The sequence below is a fragment of the Motacilla alba genome, chromosome 4, assembly GCF_015832195.1.
Source record: "Motacilla alba alba isolate MOTALB_02 chromosome 4, Motacilla_alba_V1.0_pri, whole genome shotgun sequence".
NCBI lineage: Eukaryota > Metazoa > Chordata > Aves > Passeriformes > Motacillidae > Motacilla > Motacilla alba.
Window position 1 is genome coordinate 40940988 of NC_052019.1, and position 17712 is coordinate 40958699.

The following is a 17712-nucleotide window of genomic DNA, read 5'->3' on the forward strand; positions in this document are numbered from 1 at the left end:
TGCAGTACAGAAACATATTGTGCCACACTGGTGTTCTGAGAAACTTTGGACACAGCACTGTCATTAAACATCAAAACATAGGGTAGCAGAGAAAATAAGAGCTTGGAACTGAGATGTAATAATGCTATCTAATTCACTTATTCTATGATTGATTGGATCATTGAGATATATTTAATGTATTATCTCAAGAATATAATTTCTACAGTATATAATTACTGACCTGAATATTCACAGCTCAATCATACATGAGGATTATGTGGAGCTTTGGCTGTCAATCAGTATCTGTATCTGCATACATGTCATCACATATATAATTTAGATTAAGACAGCTTTAATCTAAGGATCTCAAAATATTTTAAAAGCACTGTTGGAGATGCCATGAAAGCAAGCAGGCCATGAATCATTTCTTACTGCTTTATTGTTCATGCATTTTCAGCTCCTAATAACCTTCATGGGGCTCATTAACACTATCTACAGCTTCATAAATTGATGTAAAGTTGACAAACTAAACCAAAGTGAACTCATTACCATAAACAAGAAGTGACAGACCAATAACCTGCTCATGCAGAGGTGTGTGTGTGTGTCTGCATAATAAATAAAATGGTTGTAAGTTGAAGGAAGCATTAGCCCTGCCTTGATTCACTTGGTTTTTCTGGAGATTCATCCACATTCTGATCTTCATTATTAAAATAAATGGGAGTACTATTTGGAACTTTATTCTGTGGAAGTGGGATGGGGGTCTTACATTTTACAATTTTATGGCAGTGTAAATCTCTCAACATAATTTCAGTTCCTTTCAACTTTATATGATAACATCAGCAACTTTACTACAAAGTGAAATAGGTGCTATACTAGAGTTCTTACAGAATCACTTGCATTAATTAAAATATGGCAAAGAATATGCAAAAAAAAATCCTGCATCACACAATTTTAGAACTAGGATAATAAGCTGATAAGATAAATTGCCTAAAGATTTGATGCCATTTGCGAGACATGGATTGCATGAATGTCAAATGAAAATAATTTTCTCTAAGTAGATGTTTTAATTGCCAAGCAGAGAAAACACAACATCTATGTAATTTTCTTCAACTTAAGTTTCTAACTTAACTTTCTACCTTCAACTTAAATGCCCTAGTAGACTGTAGTAAAATATGTAAGCTGCAATTGCAAAGATGAATTTGAAAAGTAAAGACAAAATAAAGTCATCCCAGACTAAGCAGAAGTTATTACATGTGCTGTCCAAGAAAAACTGGCAAGATGCTGCCTTTTGTAAATTCTGATGTTTTCCAGTAACTGAGGAGATAGTGGAAATGCTTAGCTGAAAGGACCAGGATTCAATTTTGTACAATCAGTAACTGAATCTTCTGAAGGTGAATTTGCAGAACACTACCCCAGAATATAACAAGATTCTGTTATACGTATATTTCAAAGCTGTGAGATATTATAAGAAAGGTAAGTTAGCCTGTAAGACCTGCATTTAACTCAATGCCTGTCCACGTGCTCAAGAGAGAGGTATGGTAAGACATCTAAAATAATTAAGACAGTATACTTAAGCAGTGGAAAAGAAATAAAAATATGAAGACATAAATGCAAAAAAAAAGCAAAAAAAGGAAAAAAATTAAAGGAAAATATTCTGAATCAAAAGAAGTCAAATTCTTTTCCTCTTGATTTGAATATCTGCAATGAGTTTAGGATTTTTTTTTAATTAATTGTGTTTTAGATTTCACTCATTTGATCTCCAGTGACTCCTGAGACTAGGGAGGAATCCAGGGCAATCACCTTAGGTGCAGATGCTTACACACTGTAGACTCGCTAGTAACAAACTAAAACCACTCAGGCAGACTGTGAACTAGCCATTCATCCCTAACCAAACACAACAAAGAGAAAGACAAAGTAATGGGAGAATTTTGGCAGGACTCTACCAGCTACATCAAAGAATGCAGTGCATTCTTTGCAGTACAAGACACTAGGGAGACCTCAGCCAGAATGGCAGGTCCAGCTGCAGCAGAGTTCAAGAAGGCAGAAATCAGTCTGCAACAGGCACAGATGGAGGCTCCTCACCATGTATGGGGGCTGCTGTTGGAACAGCAGGAGAAGGGACACTGCACCACTAACAGAGGCTGAGAGAAAGAAGCCCTAAAATCCGATGCGAATATTTTCCCTTGGAGAGCAGTAAAATTCTTAGAGAGGAAATATAAGAAATGTTCTTTGTTACAAGAGCACAAGGGTAGAATCAATGAGTCTAAACACACTTTCACGTTTAAACAATTTCAATATCAGCAAATATACAAAATAAACTATAATAAAATCTCTCATCTGTATTTTGCACATTTTTCCTTCAACAAAGTACTTCTCTACTTGAATGCTAATATATGCAACAAAAGCAGAAAGACTGATATTAACATTCCTACATCTTTATAAATTACATATAAAACATAGGTACATACATATGTGAACACACAAGAAAACAGAAATGAGGCCCTAAGTTACTTGTCAAGAACCAGTGAAGGAACTGGGCAACTGTCTGGTGTACTTCCAGTGTAGTCAAAGCGATGCTACATCAGACACCTACTTCAAGGTCTTTAATGTAGCTGGGAGCTATTTTGAAACAGACAGTATTACACACACTTTGGAAAATACCTGAAGGTGGTCTGACAGATACCAGAGCTTATAGAAAATTACCTAACTGATTGGAAACGGCTATTTCTTTCTGGAGCTCCCGGCACCTTGCATAGCATCCTGACAGGACATGGAATTGCAAAGAGCTACTTCCAATAGAAACAAGAGACATTGTCAAATCTTGTACACATAAGTGCAATTGGAAGTGAAGATGGCCTTTGACAGTGCCTATAATCAGGCTTTGCTCTCACCTGTTTTGTGCAGGCATTAGCATGAATGGGGGTGTGCACACAGCAGTGTGCTGAGCTGGTTGCCATTCAAACTGCAAACGGGCCTTGAGCACCCGAACATCTCCATTACCTATGGCCATGTTTCAAATACTGCAATGTGAGATAGAGGTCAGGGAGCTCAGAAAAGACAGTGCATGGCTCTTCCTCTTTGTTAGGATGATGCTCTTGTGAAAATAGGCAGTCTTAGCAACTGACTTGCTTCCCGCTGAGAATAATTGCATACATACAAAAGATATTGGAAACAATAATAGCAAATTTTTTAAAAACAACCCCAGTCCTGACTAAAAGGGGGAGAGAGATTAATAAAATATAATATTACCTGATTGTTAAAAAAATTACTTGGATTGATCTCAGTAAAGATGGGGTTAGAGATCAAGCCCTATTTATCTTAATGAGTATACTATCTTTATTACATTGTTTCCCAAAGTTTTACAATCACATCAACTTATACTTTGATAACAGCCTTTATTCAAACACAACTGCAGCGTTCTGTGTGCACAGGAAACGTAAACAAATAGGCATTTTTGCTTTGAAGTGCCATACTGGCACATGATGCAAGGATCATGTTAAGCAACTGTCACTTTAGAAAAACTCACATTCAGCTCTGGATAGCAGAACTCTATCCAGAAATTCTGCTGACTTTTGACATGTTTATGTGATTTAATTATCTCTTTGCTTGGTTTAGAAAACCTGCTTTCTGAGCACACCCAGAACAGCTAGCCCAATAGTAGGCACTTGCCAAACCCTAAATTCCTGGAAGTCTGACTTTCATTTGAAAGACATGCTCACAGCACATCCAGCAGACACTGACAAGAATGGGACACTGGAATTATCCAAATGCTCCCACTGTAAGATATTTATAGGAGAAAGTGACCTTCTTTCACTCTTTTAAAAACTGAATATAGCAAAGATCACAAGATTTATAAAGCCCAAAGTGCTTGGCCTTTCTACCTATTTTATCTACTACTCTAATAGGAATGAGATTCCTGAACTGTAATTCCTCCCCCAAGATTGCTCCCAATACAGAACAATCTTCTCACTAGAATCATCAGAGGTGCTAATTCAGCAGAAGAAGAAGAGTTCAAGCACCTACCATTTTTTGGTTTTTATCTTACATTGAGAACAGAGATTTTAAAGTACTTTGGTCTTCCATTATAGTAAATGAAAACCATTTACTTGGATTTGAATTGAAAAAGCTTTACAGAAATAATGAAAAGAATTATTTGCAATTGAACCCACAGCATCTTACTTATAAAAGACACTGCTAATATTTTAATCATGCCACTGCCTAGGGAAAATATACATAGTAACAAAATTTGTAAGGTTCTAGAATGATTTGTGTAGTCTTACTTCTTTAGAACAAACATGCAAAACAGCAATGCCACTAATGATAAAATCACCTTGAATTCACTGCAAAACACAAAGAATATACATCTCTCTAATTTTCACCATATAAATACACAAAAGCTTTTTCTTCAAGGCTAAACCAGAACAAAGTATGTCACTATTCATGGTATTAAAAATCAGCAGGATCCAGCAGCAAAAACCGAAGCCTTTGGTCACTGTAGTGAAAACAGACCAAGTAGGAATATCTCACAGGATGAGAACAAAATGCACAAACAGAAAGGGAAAATAATTCTCTGAAAAAGATACACTCCAAGAAAAGGATTTGAAAGAATTAATGTGAATGCTTTAAGTGTTGAAGTGTGTGTGGAGTTCTTTGCCTTTTTCTTGTGAGTATGGGTTTTGGCCTTTTTTTTTTGTATTTTGCTCTTTTGTTGGGTTTTTTGTTTGTTTGGTTTGGTTTTTGGGTTTTATTTTTTTTCCAGGAGGGGAAAGGGAGAAAAAAAAAATCCAATCAGCAGTCCTCATTCTATATACTGTGGTTTTCTAAGAATTTTCAAAATATGCCATTTAAAACTAATAGTAATAGTTCAAGTATTAAATTTAAAACAATGGGGGGAAAAAAAACACATAAAAAAACCTAAAGCAATTTCTAAACCATAATTCCCCAGTTTCATTATCACTCCTCATTTACCCTAATCAGCAACAAGATACCTGTTGTATCAAGATAAACAGCTTTCTCCTGTTTGCTCCAATCTAATTTCCAAGCAGAATACTAATAGAATTGAATGCATCATTCTTACCAGGTTGCTGATTTCACCAAGACACAGTTATTGTCAAAAAATAATAAACACTTCATTTTTAATTTTCTGCCACCCCATGCTAGATAATATGGGCAGCTACCTACATTAAATGGTCCTTAACACCAGACCTGCCCCAGAAAAAAACCTGTATGTCTCCCCTCCTTATTCATTTAAGTATCCCCAGTGCTTCTCCTTCTCCCTTATTGCCCTGACCCAAGAAACTTGCAGTCACAGATGCCTCTCCAGCTCTAAGCTGCGCCACTTTTCTGTCTTTCACTCACATTTCAACGGCCTCTTTTCACTTTGCTGACCCCTTTTTTGCATGACATCATTCCTCCTACTACTACTATTTTCATCTTTGTCTATGACTCCCTCTTCTCCTCTTATCCCCAGTTCTCCATCAAGCTCTACTGTCCTAAATGACATTGATCTCTGTGAGGCTAGGGTTATGTCTGACCTTGAGGAACACTTGAATCATGAAGGAATAGTAGCTTTTCCTGTTTATATACACCTTATCCAGATAAATTGCTGGCTGAGAAAAAGCAATACAGAATTCCTGCAAAAATAGGCCGGAGGAATCCACTGCACTTTGTTGGCTGAAGATCCTCAACAATTTATAATTACTAAGAATAAGTGGATTCAAGTTCAAAGAAACATAGCTTCATAGAGACACCAGGACTTGGCTCTGTAGGTTTCTGAAGCCTGCTTTAGCACAGTTCAGCCACTTTCACTTTCAGGATTGAAGGATCTGGGTCAATTGGCCTTTTGCATGTCTGAGACAGATTTACAGATATTGCCTCAAACCACCCACTGCTTTCAGTGACTAAATGTTCCATTCTTTAATTGAGTTTACTTTAAAGAAAAAACCCAACAACATCCCAACCTAAACCGACTATGCTGGGATGAGTAATTACTTACACAAAAAAGCCTTAAGCTATTAAAAAGAAGCACAAAGTTTAACACTGAAATGTCTTATGCTCGCTTTTTTTGTACTAATTTTTTCAAATAGAGAAGACTGAATACTGGGATTTGAAAACCCAGTGACCCCAGGTAGCTGAAACACCAACTGCTAAATGAATATCTTTTTTATGCCCAAGAAACCAAAATGCAAGGACTGAAAAACAGGCAGAACAATCTCAAAAATCTACAGTTTTATAAGGGAACTTAGGAAAAACCAAAAATACACCAGATCAGCTCTTTGCTCAACCTTATAATAAATACTAAAAATTATTTATTTTAAAAAAGTTGTATTTATAAATCATTATTATCTACTTGAATTAAGGCATATTCAATCATATTTTTCTATTAAAACTGTAGCAGGTGCAACAGAATATCCCCTATAGCTCTTACTAAAATTCATTGCATTATAAAACCATTTTCCAGCACACTGCAATCATAAGAGGCATGGCCCAAAATGAAGATACTATCTAATTCATCAACTGTATACTTTTGCTTTGTCATCTACATCTAGACAAACTGCCTTCTAAATTTTCAGTGTGAATAATTGTTTTCAGTGTTTTCTTCTTTGTTCACATTGTTTTCCTCTTTGCTCCTTATTAGAAGTGAGTAATTTAAATGTTAATTATTTCTGCAAGGTAAATAATTGCGTGCTATGTATTTTTGTATTTTTTTTCTGCATGTTACCTGTATTGCATCCTTCAGGTAAATTAGCACCAGTATAGTTATAGCATCTTTCAGTTACAAGCATCATTACTCCTGACTTATGGTTTCATAATAATTGCCTGAAGACTACATGACTTGACTATAAAGAAGAAACCTGAAAATGTGAAACTATTGAAGACAAAATCAGGAGGTAAAAACAATCTAGTGTTTTGGTATCTTAACTATGCACTGCTTGGGTGGGAAAAGAGATTATGAAGCCAGAAATACAATCATGAAAAGAGAACATCTGAAACATTATGTGCCAGCATGAAACAGTTTCAGCCATCCAAAATAGCTGCACGAGTACCAGGGTTGTTATCACCTTCTGACACAATGGGATTCTCTATGGTCTGAGCTTAATTAGGTCTTCAACCAGGCAGACCCAAAATTTTTTCTGCGTGCTGCATATAGTTTCTTTATATATCATATGCAAGTTGTCTCAGGCACTTCAAGCCTCAGGTTGCTGTTAGAAAAGCTTATCCCAGAGTAGGATGGCTTGTAGAATAGACTACCTCAGTTGGACAGACCTACAACAATTATCTAGTCCAGCTGCCTGAACAATTCAGGGCTGACCAATTGTAAAGTGTGTTTTCAGCAGAATTGTCCCAATGCCTCTTAAACAGACAGACTCGAGGCATCGACCAGATCTCATGGAGGACTGTTCCTGTGTTTGACTACCCTAAAAAATGGAAGAAATGTAAATAAGTGCTTCCAAAGGTCCAAATGCTTCCCAAGCCTGAACCTGCTCTGGTGCAGCTCTGAACCATTCCCAAACATCTCCCTGAATACCAGGGAGTGGATTTCAGCAGTGCCCTCTCCACTCCCCTCATTAGAAAGCTGTAGAGAGCAAAGGGGTCCTCCTCAGCCTCTTCCTCTCCAAAGGAGACAAGCTCAGAGATCTTAGCTGTCCCTCACAGGACATGCCCACTTGAAGCCTAGTACTTAGGTGGGGGGTTGGCTCTGGCTGGACACTAGGTGCCACCAAAACTGTTCTGTCACTCTCTTCCTCAGAGGGACTGGGAAGAGAAAATAAAATGAAAGGCTCATGAGTTGGGATAATGGCAGGGAGAGATCACTCAGCAATAACCAAAACAGGAAGAACCGACTCAACTCAGAAAAAATTTAGTTACCAATCAAACCAAAGCAGGATAATGAGAAAATAAAAAACAAATCTCCAAACATCTCAATCCACTTCTCCCTTCTTCCTGGGCTAACTTCACTCACAAATTCTTTATACTCTGTTCCCACAGTGGCACAGGGGGACGTGGAAGGGGGGTGCAGTCGTTCAGCATCCATCTCTGCCACTGCTTCCTCCTCACAGGGTGGACTCTGCACACTCTTCCCCTGCAGGGAAATTTCTTCTCTGACACCTGGTCCACCTCCTGTCCTTCCTTCTGCACTGTCTGCAGGGCTGTTTCTCTCATATATTGTCACTCCTCCCTCTGGCTGCTGTTGGGCAGCAGCTTTATCCTGTTTTTGAATGTGTTATCAGAGGCACCATCACCTTCCCTGATGAGCTCAGCCTTGGCCAGAGGAGGGTCAGTCTTGGAGCCAGCTGGTATTGGCTTCACTGGATGTGGGGGAAGCTTCCAGAAGCTTCTCACAAAAGCCACCCCTGTGGTCCCCTTCTTCTAAAACCCTGCCACAAAAAGGCAATACAACTTATGTCTCACTAGCCTTCGAGAGATACAGATTGAGCTTCTTTCAGCAAATAGACCAGAGAATGGGTTAATCAGATCAGCAAATTGGAGCAGTTGGATGTGAATAGATGTGCTGTCCTTCAGTGTCCTTCCACAAGATCAAGAAACTTGCCTTAAACATAACAGCCTGGAACAACATAAGGCTCAGAAAGCCCAGCATATTTGTAAATACACAATACTGGATGAAAAGAAAATTTCAGCTCGTTATTATTCGGCCTTTATAAAAATAAACATGTCTTTCTCTTTTTGCCACTTGACAATAAATTAGCCAAGATGCTCAATTCTATGTTTTAAGATCTACACATTAGCTGTTCTAGAACTGCATGCATAGACTGGTTAACACCCTTGGTTACAACAGAAATGTTTTAAATTTAATCTAAAGTAAACCATGTATCAGCATTAATTTTGAAAGATGTAAAAATAGTCTGTAAAAAAGTCTGCAAAGCACTTGTTTTAAGCATCCTGCCTAATCTATAAAACTTGTGCTTTTATCAGTACAGGTACATTGCAGCAACAAATGAGATCAGTGTCTTTACTCATCTATGTCCTAAGACAGCAATTTTTTATAATTAATATTTTATAAGTTGTAAAGATACATTTTTAAAGCAATTTGCTACAGATACTCTTCTGGGCATCTGTGGAAGAGGCTTTTAGCAATGCTCTTTCTTGAAGAGCATGTTCCTCTGAAATGCATTTTTTCTTAGAAAGGGTGCCTTTCTCTATTTTCAGGACTGTACTTAGATGCTGTGGTATGTCTTACCAGCTCAGTCATAGTCCATTGACTTGCACTTTGTAATGTGAAATGAATGTGCACTTACTTTTGGATTACAAAAGGAAGATAACACAACAGAGTTGCAATGTTTTTGTCTGCAATGACAGAACACTTGCAATCCCAGAGATAACATCACCTGTTAGGGGCATGTAACCACCTCTCATTTCTATACTGATGATGCAGGGCTCTTGTCAGCCTTCCTATTTGTTTCATACAGAATCTGCAGCAAGAGTTCCCTAGATTCCATGGGATTGAGAGCAAAAGCTCAAATATCAGCACTGGCAATTTGGACAACTACCTCAAAATCAAAAGGGGAAAAAAGTTACTTGTAAGACCACTTAAGGGACAAGTGGGAGACCAGTGCATTAACCTGCTCAGTAATCTAGATGTTTATTCAGAAGCAGAGGGTAACACAGCTAGAATAACAATATAAGAAGGGATGAAATGCTCACAAAGGACAGGTAAGAAATGCAACTCAGCATGAGTCGATGAAAAAAGTCTGCACTTAAAAGTAATGATGAAGTGGACAGATATGGTATGAGCCCATCTAAATCAGCAGCAGCACAAGAAAGCAATGCAGAAAAAGATTTGGCTGTTAGCATCCATCCCATGAGAAACACATCTCACTAGTGTCATGGTGGTGGGGAGAGGAAAAAAAGTAAAAAGAAACTAATATAAAAGAACCCCCTGGAATGAGTACTGTCTCTGAGACACATGAAGCCATTATTTCCATTTCCTCAGCATAGCACTCAGATGTGTTGCAGTAGCCAGTCTGGCATTTCAAAGAGGTACCAAATAGAAAGGTTCCAGAGCAAAATGACAAACGGGATCTGAGAGCAGAAAGTTCATAAGAAAAAGGGATTATTTGGTTTTGCAGGGAGGAAAGCAAGGCAGAAAGGGTGGCAGCCATTTTCAAATACAGGAGGACAATGAAAAAGCAAAACCCTCTCACAGCCATTAGAAACATATAAAGGAGTAATGGATTAGGTGATATAAAGGCTGATTAAGGTTAGACAAAATTCAAAACCAAGATCATTTAAGTGCTGAAATAGATGCTCAGAGAAGCTGTGAAATCACTACTCAGAGGAAGTGCACAAGTTTATCTGATTCTGCCTTCAGGCTAGGAGGACAGACAGGTGTCTGACTGCTCGAAGACCTTTCCTGCCCTTTTGCCATGATTGCTATGATTCTGCCCTGCCTCTAGCTCCCTCTAAAGTGGGAATGAAACGTGACAGACCTCTAAACCCTACCTGTAATGACAAGTAATATGTGTATAAGGGCAAGAGATAGAAAGCTACACAAAGAAATACAGTAACTGATACAATCAATGTCACCAAATATTGCAATACACATCCACACTTTTCTCACCATCAATATCTCTAGCATTTATAAATTATCTGACAATCCAACATAGATCTCAATTTCTTGAGTGAGTATCAGTGCAGTCCTATATATACCTTGAGCAAAAAATATAAAAAGGAAGAGAGGTCTGCCTTTTAAACTAATTTAAAATGTGTTCTAAATTAATGAAATTCAAGATACTTTACTTTTCCTATCCATAACAAAATAAACCTCAAAAGCAGAAGATACTACAAATACTCTGCTTCAACTTTTTCAATTTCTACTAGAATTTAAAGGACTTATCATGGAAGAAATAAAGGGAATACCTGTGACAGAGTTAGAGATTTTAGTGCTTTAATACAACATTGCCACCACTTCATGCTATCTAATACACATGCAATTTCCCCCCAGTGTAAGTAACACTAGAGACCTTATTACTGTGTCTCCCCCTCATTTGTTTTTCCATCTTTGATAAAAACTGCATCTTGGTTTCAGTTTGAGTTCTTCACCATAGTCCTGTGTTTTATGCATTTCCCTATTATTATTTCCAGACTATAATTCTGCAACATGAATATGTAGGTAGATTTGGGCACTCAAGGATCAGAGAGGCAAGAGGATTCTGTTAATTCTCCACAGCCACATCCCTTTTTCCTAAATGAGAGCAATACAGATTACACATACTACACATCTGTAATATAAATATACCTAAAGATCTGACACAGACTCCTGTTTACTTTTTCAAACCAAGTAAGAAATTCATTACCTCTGTCATAAAGATTTTAAACTACAAAATAACCACAGGAAAAAATCACTTTGACTAAGTAACCACCAAACTTGGCTTCATAAAAAAGAAATCTGTATTATTTTTTTTAAATTAAAATAAAGGTTTTCTTCCAGGCCAAAAAAATTATTCTTCCTTCCATGGTGAACTTTTTATTAATTTCATTATAAATTAAGAACATGCTTCATATTCAAATTATAGCACAAAAAAAAGTTATGGCTAGTACATTTGCAACTTATTTTTTTGTCTTTCAGAGCTATTTAATATTGTGTTCTTATTAAAATCTCAGATTGCATTACTTAAAACAGAAATTATCTAACATTAAAATTGAATTATTCTCTTTAATATCCGGAAGCCACTAACTGATGGTTAGAGAAAGTGAGAAGGTATTATTAGCCTAATCTCATCCAGAAGTAAAACTGGGGTAAAATAGTGAAATCACCTGCCCAGTGTTACATTGTGTGTCATGCAGGCCTGAAATCAGAGCACGATTCTGCATGTCAGACATAGCATTTAATTTTGAAAATCTTTGAGGGACTTTGGCATCTGCATCAAAGGAACTGTCTAGCTATTTCTTTGGGTTATTACGTTACATCAAAAAAAGGGCTAAGTCTGTGCTCCCCAGAAGCATGATTAATATTTGTCTTTAAACATTTCAAAATTCAGAGAAAGAGAAACTTTTCAAAACAGAGAAAGAGAAAAATCAAAAAAGTCAGTAAATCTGGTTAATCTATCATCATATCTAAACCAATTACCTAACAAGCTGCCAGGCACAGATTTACAGTGACACAAAAAAAACCAGTCTTGAACATTTTTAAGAGTGTAGCATCTCTGCTCAATCAGTCCTATGACAGAGAATGTTAAAAGCACCCCAGAGAAATATAAAATTGTGATGGGACTGCTGCTTTTCAAGGGCTTTCTCTGTCTCCTGCATTTCTATTCCAAACCCTTCACTCCCTGTACTTCTAGTGCAGTTAAAACAAACATGAGACATACCTTGATTGTACTAGTGTGTGCACCAGGATATTCTTTCTCCTCCAGTGTTGACCAACGTTGTATAAATTTTGATACCACGGGATCATCATAGTCAACTATCTGAAATCCTGAGACATTAGCTCCTCCAAACTGAATTTTTGACAAATCTCCATCAGTAAATCCCTGAGCACAGAAAAAAATTGTCTGTTATTTTAATAGTTTTGGCAGTTCTCTCAATAGTGTATAAAAAGCAAGAGTTACCATATGACCTCTACTGCAGAACAGTAAGCCAACATTTTCCTCAAACTGGATCCAGCTTAAATCCTGGGCTGCCAGGATTAAGTCATCAGCTCCATCAGCCAGCAAAGCTTCTTGCTGCCCACTAGACAAACACTTTTATAGAAAGCAAGGGCTGACATGTCCTTGCCATCCTAAACATCCTGTTTATTTCAAGAGGACCACTTAAGTGAGAAAGGGAACACGAGACATGAGTAACAGGCAAGCAAGTTATAAGCAGGAATACTTACAGCCACAGCAGTATACTCTTTTTTAGGAACTCTAAAGCTTGTGGAAGGACTTACCATCTCCATTGCCTCCTCCCTCTGACGTAAAGAACTACTTCTCATTCTTACAAAAAGTTCTTGTGTTTTGTTTTCTGTGATTTAACTTCACCCAAATAACCATACAAATGCATTTACATGAAATAATGATGTCAGACACTTCATTATAAATGAATGTTGTGAGTGAATACAAAAAGCAGCAGCAAATTCAAACCACATTATCAGAAGTTGCTACAATTGCTATATGAAATGCTCTTTAATTATTGCATATTAATGATCCTCATGTGTTGTTGCCTGCTAATACAGACACTTCTACACAGATCATGTAACTTGACAGTTGAGCAGGAAAATTCATTGTATATTCAAACCTTCTCTCCAGCATTTTTTAATTTTCTATCAGCATTTTTTAATTTTCAAAACAGATACATTTCTTGAATGACTGATTAGACTGGAGGAGAATACTATTTCAGTCCAAAAAGAAGAAAGCAGGTGGATTCATGAAGATATCATTCAAATACTAGATAAGTTTTCCTTCTGGCAGAGAAAAACAAGTTTTTAAAATTACTTCCATAAACACTTTATAAATGATAATAAACAGCTTTAAAACATAAGATTCAGTAATTTTTAGATCTTATGGACTTACTGTTACAAATTTCAAGCAATGGCTAAAATAGCAACCAGTTAACATAATGAAATCCACTGGACGCATTTTCTAAAATTTCCCCATAAGATGAGAATACTGTTTATCCAACATTTACAGTGCAAACCACAGATGTCTAACAGATAATTTCTCACATTTTGTAAGACCTTTATGCCTGCTTTATGAATATCAGCACCTCAACTTCTTTATCCAAAAATTAGTTATTAAGATATAAGAATGAAACCCCAGTGTTCAGCTTTTAAAGAGGCCTCTAAAGGAAAAGGCTTCTTCACACCGTGGCACCCACATGACTCTTCAGAGCACTGCCTGCCTGGAGGGGGAAGTGTTTTCATCAAAGGCTGGGAGGTGACAGGGGTTATGCCTCAAGGGCCAGAGACCCACCATGCTCCTTCTCTTTCCTCAGGCTCCTCAAAGCACTATGGAAGACAGTGTCAATTGGGGCACTCTGGGCCCTGCTGGAATTTACATCAAACACTGTCACAGTTCAAGAATAGATGATGAAAAAATGGTTTGGTGGCACTCCCACTACACAACCCCCAAAACTCTTTTCTTGAACAGGATGACTGAGATTTGAGCATGAGAATTTGCTTTGTCTATTTCAAAAGAAACCTGGATTAGTTTCCCTAGCTTCAGTAGGTAAGTGTTTGTAGACTTTAATATCAATAAAATGGCCCTTTATTGACAGACACAATTTCAAAAAAATTCTCTTGACAGAATTTAGTGAGTTTTCTGAGCTTTCCCTGTGGGAGCACTATTAGCTATACAGTCTGATCACCTATGTTCAAGAAAACATGAATTCAGACTCATCACCCAGCTAATCTGAGGGATGAAGTGTGGAAATCCAAGACTCACTAGTCTAGCAGAATGAAACATGAGAACCGTGATTCTAAAGTAGTTTAAAAGTTGTGAGAGAGAAATAATCACCTTGCTGAATGAATGTATCATCCTTCAATGCAGAAAGTTATTTCTCTATTTTATATACCCTCTTTTTCTAAAGTATGTAGAAAAAGAAAAGTTCTATTGCAGGTGCTGAGCAACCTTCATTCTCATTGATGGGAATATCATAAGAGGCATTTAAACCCTGAAAAGACTCAGCCAATAAACAAACAATCTCAACACATGCATTAATTTAGCAAGGATAAAGACATCTAGCTTTTTTTACTTTTTCTAAAATGTATTTAAAACAAAATACTAGTAGATGTGCTTCCATAAACAGTCAAAAGAGCGATACAGGTATTTTAAATACTAAGAATGCTTACCAGATTTGCAATGATATAGTGGTATCCTTTAACATGTTTACCAATTGTGATAACCTGTAAAAAAGAAGAAATAGCCCCATAATAGAGAATGTTCACCCGGTATACAGACAAAGACTTGAAAGGTACAACATGCAGTATGATGTAAAAGCTAGTTAAGAGCTTTATGGCATACAATATTGAGTTTGTGTGATGCTTTATGCTTTATTTTACCTAAGGGACCAATGTGCATACTCTTTGCTGCTAGAAATTAGCCATGTTGAAGTCCAAGTCCCAAGAGGGAGAGTCCCTCCAGACACAGGTGCTGAATGCTGATTACTGTGGTGTGTATTAAGGCACAACCAGCCAGGAGAGAGCAGGCATCACGTGTTAGAAACACTGTGCCTCACAGATTCTGCCTACTGACATTAATGAGTTATGAGGAAGCCTTGTAAAGTTCAAATTGTTTATTGCCCTAAGTCTTCCTCACAATCTTCCTCAAAGCCAGCTGATGGTTTGTCAACAGTCTCTGCTGGCAGACCTGAAGCATGGATTCTTCTCCCAAATAAACCTAACTAAGACTAAGACTGCAAGGGGAAGTTTGTATTTTGAAGCTAAGCACTTCTCCAGAGGAAGGATGTGCAACATAAAAGGAGTCTAGAAGTTTATTCCATCTTTAGAACAATGAGAAGAATGAAGTTAAATTAAGAAATGATGACTCATTCATTTCTTCATTTAATATATAGCTAGAATATTCAAACTAGGTATCCTGAAACTTATATCAGGGTACTAGTGAACAACATTCCACATACTTGGTTTAATGAAGTCACAGAAATATAACTGAAAGCAGTCATAACACTGAGTTTACATTACTAGAGTTTGAGACTGAGAGGGATCACATTGCATAGGCCATGGGAGTAATTAAATTGTTCCTCTTTTGAGGTCAATATATATATCATATATGAACTTAAGTATCCTGAAACAATTATCTGGATCAGACTACTTAAAACTAAATGCTTACTAAGAGGTTTAAGAACTATTTTCAGCTGTATTTCTTACATAGTGGCTGCTTCCAAAGAAATTTCAGTTATACCAAATAGATTAGCTCTTCTGTATAAAATATTTCTTCATCATTGGTATCTGAGAAGACAATCAGTAGCTGCAAGCCTTTGGATCAATGCTCAGTAACTCTGCTCTAGCTGCCACTGGGTACTCTTTTATTAACCCAGCTTGTTAAAACTTGTCACTTGTCCACATGAACACTAAGGATGCTGCCAGTTAAAACTAGAAAATTCAGTGGCAGTATCAAAAGCCATGATGAAGAAGCTGTGCACACAAAAACTACTCAGCAGTTCAGATGAGCTTCTTTAACAGGGATAGACAACTATTGGCAGTAATTACAGCGTTGCCCAAAGGGTGTTACCAGGGTGAAATGAGATTCTGCAAAGGAAGCTGCTGAGAAGAGTCAGATTCTATACAATGAAGAGCATGGTAACACAGGCCTGCCAGATCAGAGAAGAGGAATATAAACTAGTCTGAGAAGAGCTGGGGAACTGAAATATTTTTCAACTTACATGAATTGTTGAAATCTGAAGAGAAACTATAACATGAGACAAAAACCAAGAATGATGAAGTGACTTTGCAAATACATTTTGTGTCTACACAAAATCCAAGGGCTACAAAGTGTAACTGGGTGCATCTGAGACTGTCACCTCAGCTTAAAACATTTGCAGGATAAATCAAAGCACTAAAATGAAAGATTTGTTCAGCAATAGAAAGCAAGGAAGGAAGTGAAGAATTTGTTCCTTTATGTATCGAGCAATGCAAATAGTACTTTGGTATTCAAGGAAAATCTGGTTAACAGAAAGCCTGTTGCATTTCTTGCAGTACAAATACACAGAAAAAGGGATGCTGATATGATGTGTCTACTACAGGCATCCTCATGAAATGAAGGAAATTTCTGAGGGGTTTTTTTCAGGGCAGGAATTAAAATAATTTTTCAAAAAATCTGGTAGCAAAGCAAGACTTAAAGTATGCTGCTATTAGAAAGGAAAATCAGAAGAACACACTCAAAGGATACTCACAAGCCAAGAAATCCATTGTTCAGCATTTCATTTTAAGAGATGGAGCAAACTATTAGAGAGTTAGTTAGACTTTCTTTTAGGCTACTTTAGAAAGTGGGTTTACTTTTAAATGTAAGGAAGGGAAGTTACTGAGTGTAAGGATAATGGACTTAAAAACCAGACCCAAGTGCAGAAACAACTAGGCTATCTTGTGAAGAGAATTCCAAGACTAAACCCATATGGGACAGCTGCAAACAGTTTAAGAGAACATATTCCAGGGCATAGCAGTAAACTATTTAGAGAACAACTAACTAGAGTTATATTAACTGACATGTGAGGCTGATTCATTTATCTAGGATTCTTCAGTGACTTCCAAATCAAAACAGCAGAAACAAAAGCTTAGCCAGCTGTATGTCTAAGGAGCAGCACAAGTCTGTGGGGACAAGCTGAGAAACTCTAAAGATCTAAAAAAGATAGAATCCATCAAAGTGCAACTAGGGCAAGAAAAATATCCCAGAAATGCAATCAAAATAAGAAGCAGACAAAGATGAAAATAGGTCTATTATGAAACAAAGACTGTAAAAATGAGTGGTAACTGAAGGGTAAAGAGGGTTTCTTGTCTATAAAATGGCTAAAAGGTAGAACTGAAGAAAATTACAGTCAGCCAAAGTTTCATATCAAAAATTATCATGAATATTACATACTCATTTTAAAAAGAATGTATAGGATAGTAAGATAATTGTTAAAAATAGTCTTGTCAAGATTGAAATATGTCAAAGCAGTATATTTCTTTTCTTTGGTCTGATAATAAGGAAACAGCAAGATGTGACATATCTTGAGTCTAAAATGGTGATTTTCTGTAGGACATCATTAGCAGCTCACAAGAGACATGGACAAGACAAAAAG

General features: G+C 37.0%; 1 protein-coding gene across 4 annotated transcripts in view; it reads right to left on the bottom strand.

Moving 5' to 3' along the window:
* The window catches only part of GRIA2 (glutamate ionotropic receptor AMPA type subunit 2), an 89049-nt gene that overhangs the window by 24707 nt on the left and 46630 nt on the right, over positions 1-17712 (bottom strand). For all 4 annotated transcript variants that reach the window (XR_005256701.1, XM_038134719.1, XM_038134720.1 and 1 more), the window contains exons 5-6: positions 14768-14821; positions 12309-12470 (exon numbers count right to left, since the gene is read on the bottom strand). Coding sequence is in view for 3 of the 4 variants with exons in the window: in XM_038134719.1 (XP_037990647.1) it covers positions 12309-12470; positions 14768-14821 (216 nt within the window). In the remaining variant the exon portion in view is untranslated. The remainder of the gene's footprint in view (positions 1-12308; positions 12471-14767; positions 14822-17712) is intronic.